This window comes from Filicampus tigris, chromosome 9, assembly GCF_054856515.1.
Source record: "Filicampus tigris isolate MCC_2025a chromosome 9, RoL_Ftig_1.0, whole genome shotgun sequence".
Lineage (NCBI taxonomy): Eukaryota > Metazoa > Chordata > Actinopteri > Syngnathiformes > Syngnathidae > Filicampus > Filicampus tigris.
Window position 1 is genome coordinate 16380455 of NC_141225.1, and position 8961 is coordinate 16389415.

Sequence of the window (8961 nt, forward strand, 5' to 3'; positions counted from 1 at the left end):
CATACAATAATATCAAAGGTACCTTTTGAAATAACACCTCGACCCAATGTTCAGCATCATGCCGAATAATCTGGGCCATGATGTACCCGAGACCAAAAAGTGTGTTTTGGATCATTTCGTTATAAAATATGTGCTCCCTTTTACAACACTGTGCGACATTTGTTATCTTGAACGCCTCTCGCCCGGTTGTCACTTTATCAGCTCAGTTGCTGCTGGGAACGCATCACATGTGTGTTGGGTATTTTTGCGTAGCAGGGGCAGAGCAGCAACACTAAAGTGAGCGTCTGACAGCGCACATGTAAGTGTTTTATTTTGTATTTACCCGCAAGACACGCGTGAAACATCATACATCATATTTGTCCTGTTCGTGGACAAATATACACGCTTGGGTGTTTTCATGCGCCCTGGCCATCAGTGGCAAAGCCTGCTAACTGTTAGCAAAGTTAGCCGTGAGGAAGACGTGGACATCTTGGTGTATACGAACAACCAGTTTACAAACTCCACCAACTCTCTGTCCTTATGTATCAACATTTGTAGTTGATTTACTAGCATAACATAACCTAATGTAGTAGTAGGGTATTGTTTAAAGAGCTTGTAGAGTTCACTTAATGTGACGTTTAAGTTACCAGAAAAACGTTCGGAAAAGCCAATATTTGAGCTACTTCCTAATTTGTGTTAATCAATCACATGAGCGAGAATAAATTATATTTGAGTCATGTTTACCGTCGTTGTACTTGGTTAACTCAGCTTCAGCTTATTACCACAATCGCGTTTGATTGCTCATTTGAGTTGTTTTAGCTTCTTGTGTGTTACTTCCTTCACATGAGTCGTATTAGAAATATTGATCGCAAACACAGTATTAAACTCTTGGGACCAACAGACCTTACAGCAGATGAGTCACCACGTTACGGGACATTGCAGATGCACAATAAAACAGACTCACACCCTTAAGAACTTAGGAGGTCAAAGTAGAAATACGTATTCAACTTTATTCCTGAAGTAAAAGTAAAAAAAAAAAAAATTACAGACTATAATGTAAAACGTAAAAATGCCCGCCTACAGGCCGGTCCGCCTTTTAAACGGGCTTCCGTTAGCGATTCCGACTGCAAACTTCAAGAAAGAATAATGGGTACCTGAAAAAACCTTCTAAAGTAACAAAATCACTGTACTTTCTTACTTCCCACCTCCTGGTAGAATTTGATATTTGCTTTTATTAGCTGTTGGTTGGATCGGTTAAAGCTGATGGGAGATACTGTAACGTTAGTAGTAATCTCACAAGCTACTGAAACCGTTAAAACGAGCGTAATTGATTAAAGGTGTGATCTCTTACAATTACCACGCAGTCTATGAGTTTATGGCTGAGATCCGTCAGTAACTGCATGCAATAAAATTAAATTGTAAATGCATGTGTTGAATGGAGAGTTTTTGTAGTGCTTAATTCTGGCTGTTTGACAGAACTTGAGGCCACATTGCAAGATGGGTTCTCCCCTCCCCTTAAATTCAATATTAATTGATTGAAAGTTTAGTGGACTCTTCATCTTCCCTGCTTTACAGTACAGTTTATCAGTGATTGAAGGAAACAAAGTCTGTCAGGTTAGTTTGTCATTGATGGTTTGACTGATCCCTTTGGACTCATATAAATCATCCGAGTCTCTTTCAACTTCATATTAAGTCTGCATTTTTTATTCATCTCTATAAACATTGAACTCAATAACTGTCATTCTCTAACATGCAACATAGTTCTTGCTAATAGTTTCTTATAGTATAAGGCTTTGCACTTTTGGCAAGGCACTATTGTTGGTATTCGACACTGGTTCATCTCATTAAAATAAAAAATCTTTTTTTTTTTTTAATCTGCTTTAGCTCTGGAAGTGTCATAGTAGTCAGTTTGAAAAAATAAGCTGTCAGATGATCAGTGTTTACCACGTTTCTGTTAGGTGAGCCCCTTTTTTTGAACGTCTCTGCTGATTGGTCGGTTCAGTAGGAGGTGTAGCGTTTAAATGTGCCCTTTGGCATTTTAACAAGAATGTACCTTTTATTCAAGCCTTGGAGTGAGTGCAGGTTCTACACAGGATAAGGATGCAGTCAGTGTTTGCGCACATTTGTTTGCAACTCATCCCGAGTGACCGCCTGTGAGACGAAAGATGATATGAAGCCAGTTCTCTTAAAAATAAAACTGCAGCAGTTTAAAGACACCGTCTTACCTCAGTCAGCAATGGGGAGAGTTTATTTACTTCAGTTTGTGCGTACACACAGGTGGGTAGAGCAGGCCAAAATGGTACCCCAGTACGAGTACTGTTACTTTAATATAATATGACTCGTGTAAAACCCAAAAAATAGGGCTGTAACTAACAATTATTGTAATACACTTTGAATGTGTTGCTTCTGTGTGGTGCCTCTTTAACAGAATACTCAAGTAAAAATCAAAATCTATTAGTGGAGCCCTGAGTTAAAAGCAAACATGGTGAAGAAGCATTTAGCTGTTGTGCTGCACGCAAACGGAATAAGATGCGGACAGACGTGACGTCAGCCCCGAGTGTAAATCCTTTTGAATCCAATTAAAAACGATGCTCTTTTCTTCTCATACCTATAGATCTTTCCCCCAAAAATTCAAATTATATTCTTGCACTATATGCTCTGTTAATATTTGTAAGTCACTTTTTTATTCACCTTGCTCCTTACCTTTTTTGTGTTTAAATGCTTTTAAATGTTGTTCTTATAATTACGTGAAGCACATGGCGTTACCTTGTGTATGAAATGCGGCATATAAATAAAGCTGCCTTGCGTTGTTTAAATGTAACGTGTGGTGATCAGGTGCACTGCATCACACTGAGGGGGGAGGTTTTATTATTTTTTGTCCCTCATCGAATTGCAAATGGTCATAAAATATCAATCTTAAAACTGTAAATTAATCTAAAAAAAAGAAATCCTCAGAGGAGCTGTTAAGGTGCCCCAAATATAAACTCACAAATGCACATTTATATATACGGTAATTGTTCGTTTTCAGTGGCTTCTTCCGCGTGGCGAACTGGACATCAAAATTTCGCAACAAGATTTTAAAATTGACAACATGTGTCCACTGGCTTTAAGGTTTCATATCATATTGTGACAAAATCTTCTCAACGTGATCTTCCCACAGAACATCGACGCAATGCTGCTGCTTCGACGCTGTCAACATCTAACTCGAGTTGGTCCCCTCTCAGCTCAAAGGTAGCGTGTGGCTTTTCTCATCCCTCTTGGTATTTAATCAGAGGCCTAATGGGATTGTCTCAATGTTCATAGACCCAAAGCGTCCGCCGCGGTCTCGTGTTGTGCGGTTCGTCTTGTGAGCGGTAGCAGCAACAAGGAGCAGAGATGGGAGAACCCCGGACAGGGTTCAAACTTGAGATTTGCCTTAGCGGGTCTCCTAACCGGGACCGCAGCGGTTGTGGCATATGGCCTCCACCATCACAAGGTCTGCTTTATGGGCATCTTTGCTCAACCTACATTAAGGTTTTATGCGAAATAATTGGAAGACATGCTTGATAGTTTCGTTTGATAATATCGGCAGATCCAATTGTGAAAGGAAATCTGTTGATTACGCACATTTTGTGTTAATGCCACGGTGAAAAGATAAAATGAATTATCTTACTACTTAGTACCATAATTATTTTACAACAATAAAGAGGTATATTATCGATAATTGTAATTTCACTAGATTAAAGGTGTTTTTTTTTTTTTTTTTTTTTAAATTAAAATCATAATTTGGGTAAAGTTGTACATTTTTCAAGACTAGACCTTTGAGTTAAAATGTATAAATTCAAGGTTAAAGCAAGAATTTTGTGAGAATAAAGTTGAATATTCTCAAACATTTTTCAAGATTGTCGTCATATTTTTGAGATTTGTATTTTATTTTCAAGATTTCAAGGTTCTCGTTTTACAAGTTCTTTATTTTTTCAAAATTAGCTTTGTATTTTCAAGATAAAAAGTTCAAGATTAATGTCGTAATTTGATTGATTAGTAAATCTGTATATTTTCTTTTTTTTTTTAGATTAGCGGTAGTCATATATTTTTGAGGTTAAGAAGTTGTATTATTTTTTTCTTATTAAAGCCGTAATTTTATGAGAATCCATTTTCTTTTAAAGTGATGATTTCAGGAGAATAACGGTGTATATTTTCTAGAAGACAAGATGGAACTTTTCGAGATTAGAGTTGTGTATTTTCCAAATGATAAAAAGATTTTCGATCATTTTAATAGAGTAAAGGTCTATAAGTATATATTTTCGTGATTTAAAGTTGTATGTTTTCATAATGAAAGGTTGTGTGGTTTCAAAATGAAAATGGGATATTTCATAGATAAAAAGTGTACTTTTTAGATTTAAGATTTAAATCTGAGTAGAAATAAAACATGTTTTCGAAATTACAAAATCGTATATTTTTAAGAAAAAAATATTTAGTATCTTATCGCTGTTACTATTTGACCAGTTTGGCTCTATTACTCCTTTTGTTAGCTTGAACTCCAAGTAAGTTGAGTTGTGTGTGTGCGTGTGTGTGTGTTGTTGGCTGCCATGCCCCCGCCGTGTTTTTGCAAACGGTGCAGCAGAAACCCGACTCAGCACATTAGTCAGTTTTCACTCCCACTTTCAGTGACTCAGCTTGTATCTCATGAGCTCCCTGTCAGATCTCTTTAAAGTCCGGGGAAGTTGGAGAAATCCCACTTTGGATAGTGCGGATGACTCCCAAACGGATGAGAAATGATTCAGTGTACGTCAAATGGTTCAGAAGACGTGATCATAAATTTTCACTAAACAGCTTTAGATCGTTTGCTTTCTGATTGATCAAACCGACGCAGTGTTATCTCTGCTTTGCAGGCGGAGCAGAACGACGTTGTTAGTGTTCAGCTCAAAGCGCCGAGCTCCCAACTTCCCGTCTTCAGCCAAGAAGAAGTCACCAAGCACCGCACACTGAAAGACGGCGTGTGGGTCACTTACAAAGGCGCCGTCTACGACATCACCGAGTTCGTCACCATGCACCCCGGCGGGGATAAAATCCTCCTAGCGGCCGGCGGGGCCCTCGAACCCTTTTGGGCTCTCTATGCGGTGCACAACCAGGAACACGTGCTGGACATCCTCTCTGAGTATAAGGTGCGATGACCGCATGGTGACGAGCTTCAGGGATTTGTGTGCAAAGTGTTCTAAACAGTTCTAATCAAGGACAGTAAAGAAATCCTCCACATATTTGCGATTCACCTTTCACAAATTCACCTAGTCCGGCTAACCCCAACTGTTTGCTGAAAAACTCACCTATTTGCGGTTTATTTGTTCTTGAAATGCCCTAACATTCGTTGTTGACAAACAAGAGGGAAAAAGTAGTATGTTGGTGTCAAGGAAATATGTTGAAGTGAGAGCTAATTTTAGTTTTTTAGTCACAACCTAGTCTCAGAGATTTGAGAAAAACTGTGGACTTTGCAGGGTCACTATTTAGAAGACTACAACTACATTTTTGTGCCAAATTTTGGGGCTCATGGAACAAATGAAACATGTACATCCAGGTGCGAATATACTGAGGAATGCTAACAGTGAGTTCAGCGAGGACACATTTTGGCTTCCCAGCTCAGTGAAACGAAGCATTGCGACTCTGTTAGACAGCTCCATCACCGTCTCTCGTTTTTGATTGTCCCCAAGGTTGGCGAGTTGCGAGCAGAGGATCAGAAGAAGCAGCAGAGCGAGGCGTCATCGGATCCGTACTCGTCCGACCCCGAGCGACACCCGGCGCTGCGCGTCAACAGCCTGAAGCCCTTCAATGCCGAGCCCCCTCCCGAACTCCTCTCGGACGGCTACGTCACGCCCAGCGCCATCTTCTTCAAGAGGAACCACCTTCCTGTTCCGCAGGTGGACCCGGCATCGTATCGACTGCGGGTGGATGGCCTCCCCGGAGGTGGTCTCAAGCTGTCCTTGGAGGACTTAAAGACCCGCTTCCCCAAGCACACGGTCACGGCCACGCTGCAGTGCGCAGGCAACCGGCGCTCCGAGATGAACGCGGTCAAGCAGGTGAAGGGATTGAACTGGGGCATCTCGGCCATCGGTAACGCCACGTGGGCGGGCGCCCGCCTTCGGGACGTGCTGCTGGCGGCCGGCTACGGTCCGGATGCGGCGCGGTGGGCCCGCCATGTGCAGTTCGAGGGTCTGGACCAAGACGCGACGGGGACAACGTACGGCGCGTCTATCCCCGCGAGCAAAGCGACGAGCGAGGAAGGCGACGTGCTGCTGGCTTACGAAATGAACGGCGAGCCCCTCCCGGCCGACCACGGCTTTCCGGTGCGGGTGGTGGTGCCCGGGACGGTGGGCGCCCGGAACGTCAAGTGGCTGTCCAAGATCACGGTGAGCGCGGAGGAGAGCGCCAGCCACTGGCAGCAGAACGACTACAAGGGCTTCTCGCCCACCACCGACTGGGACACGGTCGATTTCAAGTCGGCGCCGGCCATCCAGGAGCTGCCCGTCCAGTCGGCCATCACCGTGCCGGCGGATGGCGCCGCGATCCCCCGCGGCGGCCAAGAGGTGACTGTCAAGGGCTACGCGTGGAGCGGCGGAGGGCGAGAAGTGGTGCGCGTGGACGTGTCCCTGGACGGAGGGAAGACGTGGCAGGTGGCCCAGCTGAGCGGCGGCGACGAGGGCCACGCTCCAGGACCTTCGCCCCCGCCGGGGAGAGCCTGGGCCTGGAAGCTGTGGGCGCTCACGGCCCCTCTCCCCCCGGACGCCCGGCAGCTGGAGATCGTCTGCAAGGCCGTGGACAACGGCTACAACATGCAGCCCGACACGGTCGCTCCCATCTGGAACCTGAGAGGGGTGCTGAGTAACGCCTGGCACAGGGTGAAGATCAACATCAGCGATGAGGAAGAATAGATTTCATTCGACCGTTATCCGTCAAACAACGTTCAGAGGTCTTTCACTCTATGATTGTGCCAAATTGGTACGACGGTGTTGACTTTGGGGTTTAGAAGATTTAACGAGAATTGGAGTGGCCAAGCCATTGATTAAATGTCTTTGATGTCCAGTTTAAGGGCCATGTACTAGCACGCTCTTTGTTTGCGCTAGTGGGTGGACAGCAATGCTTCAGGCGCTAGAGTGCCTCTCTAGTGAGGAAAAAGGGCATACCAAGGTACAAGGATATCTTCTACACAAAATTGTTGGTACTCTCTGTTAATTACAACTCCACCTGTCATTTTTATCGGAACTCCTCACAAGGTGCAGCCAAAGTAAGTTTGAAGCTGTACTTGAACCATTTGCAGTATCAACATATTTTTGGTCTCTTTTTGAAGATAACACTTTGAATTTTTCTCAACTGTCAGAATCTGTTAAAGTGCTACTGCTGCATTACATTGCTGTTATGTCCAGGCCTGTTTCATATGTGTGCGTGTGTGTGTGTGTGGGGGTGTGTGTGGGTGTGGGTGTGTGTGTGTGGGTGTGTTTTTTTATCAGCAATTCAAAGGCATCGTGATTTTCAATGGTTTATTTTCATTACACTTCTATATATTACTTATGTCACGTTCAAATTATTTCTGTGACCACTGTGGGCGTTTCTTTCGTTAAAAATGGTACCAACAATTTTGTCCACATTCAAATTCTCAATTCACACCTTGGTTGAAATTGCAAGTGAAGTTGGTGCTTAACCTTTTTTCATTAGTAGCAAAGAAAATATTTGCTTTTGTTGTCCTTTTTTGGAGTTTTGCCTACTTTTTGAATTTGAAAATTTTAATAATGAGGTGGGATTAATTTTAATCAAGGTCTAAACCAGTAAGAAATGCATGGTTTAAAGTAGCTGTCATTTTGGCTCTGGTCTCGACTGCTGACTTGATAATGTACATCCGTAGGAAAAAAAAAAAAAAAAAAAACGAGCGCTGATATAAATGAAGGATATGTCCATTATTGTGTCAAAAATCATAGGAATATTTAAGTTTAAAGTTTTAATTCTTCCAGAGAATCTTGGATTATTGGAATTTGTCATATGAATGTTCTGTGAAAGGTGCTGACTGTGGAATACCGGTTAAATGAACACTGGGATATTTCCAGTAATTGTTTTTAAGGGAAATGCTCATGATCAATTGAAGATGATGAATAAACAACTTTTAAATTTGGACTTGAGTCACAGATGATTTTTTTTCTTTTTTTGCAACTAGTGGGAATAAGTTCCTTTGTCAGCGTTTTATTTACTTTAATTCAATTACATTTTTTTCATGTAAATACAATTTGGTTTTCGTGTATTTTTCCCATGTAGTTTTGGATGATATATATATATATATATATAAATATATATATATCCTGTTACTATGTCATTTATCATTTGTCAATTTTGTAGGTTTTTCCTAATGCTGGCTGCACACAGATGCAGTTATCCACCTCAATGTTGAGATAACGAATTGATGTTGGCGATTTTTGCAGTTTCCTCAGTAAGTGATGCCTTGTGATAGCTAGCCTCCGTTATATGCTCCTAACAGATGAGATAGCAATCTCACGTTGGTGACACATTCTCTGGCTTTTGCAAGCTCAATAAGACTAGGCTCGCACTTTGCCGACTGGAGATGTCATAAACACCAAGATGCGGGCATTCACACCGACGATCAGTAGCAAGGTGCTGGCCTAAGTGCTTCTATGTAATTGTGTGGATGTGGCTTCCGTGCGTAAAGGATGTGAAGGCAAAATGAGGACAACTTCTGAGAATTGTAGCCACATCCTGTTTGGGTATTTTGGTTATTTTGGCTTCAGGCCTCGTGTAATATCCCGTTATTTCGTTGACACGCACACGGGATTGTGCAACCTCCTGCACACCACCATATGTTATTCCTGATGTTCTTTAAGACTGCCTCAAGATACTTCAAAGCCCAGTAACCCCCCCCCCCCCAAAGAAAAACAAAACAAAACAATGCATAATACGGATTGCAGTGGGCCCATCGTGTTGAAATGTATTTTTGACTGATTTGTTGTC

General features: G+C 42.3%; 1 protein-coding gene across 1 annotated transcript; it reads left to right on the forward strand.

Moving 5' to 3' along the window:
* The first annotated feature begins 135 nt into the window (after positions 1-135).
* suox (sulfite oxidase) lies at positions 136-8113 on the forward strand. The gene is made up of 5 exons (XM_086041853.1): positions 136-298; positions 3140-3210; positions 3283-3454; positions 4851-5123; positions 5664-8113. Exons 2-5 carry the CDS (start codon positions 3152-3154, stop codon positions 6879-6881), a joined length of 1722 nt encoding a protein of 573 aa, XP_085897979.1. The 5' UTR covers positions 136-298; positions 3140-3151; the 3' UTR covers positions 6882-8113.
* The last annotated feature ends 848 nt before the right edge of the window (positions 8114-8961 follow it).

Coding starts and splice junctions, on each gene's coding strand:
- suox (XM_086041853.1), top strand. CDS start 3,152: ATGCTGCTGCTTCGACGCTGTCAACATCTAACTCGAGTTGGTCCCCTC. Junction 3,211..3,282: donor GGTCCCCTCTCAGCTCAAAG/GTAGCGTGTGGC, acceptor CAATGTTCATAG/ACCCAAAGCGTCCGCCGCGG. Junction 3,455..4,850: donor ATGGCCTCCACCATCACAAG/GTCTGCTTTATG, acceptor TCTGCTTTGCAG/GCGGAGCAGAACGACGTTGT.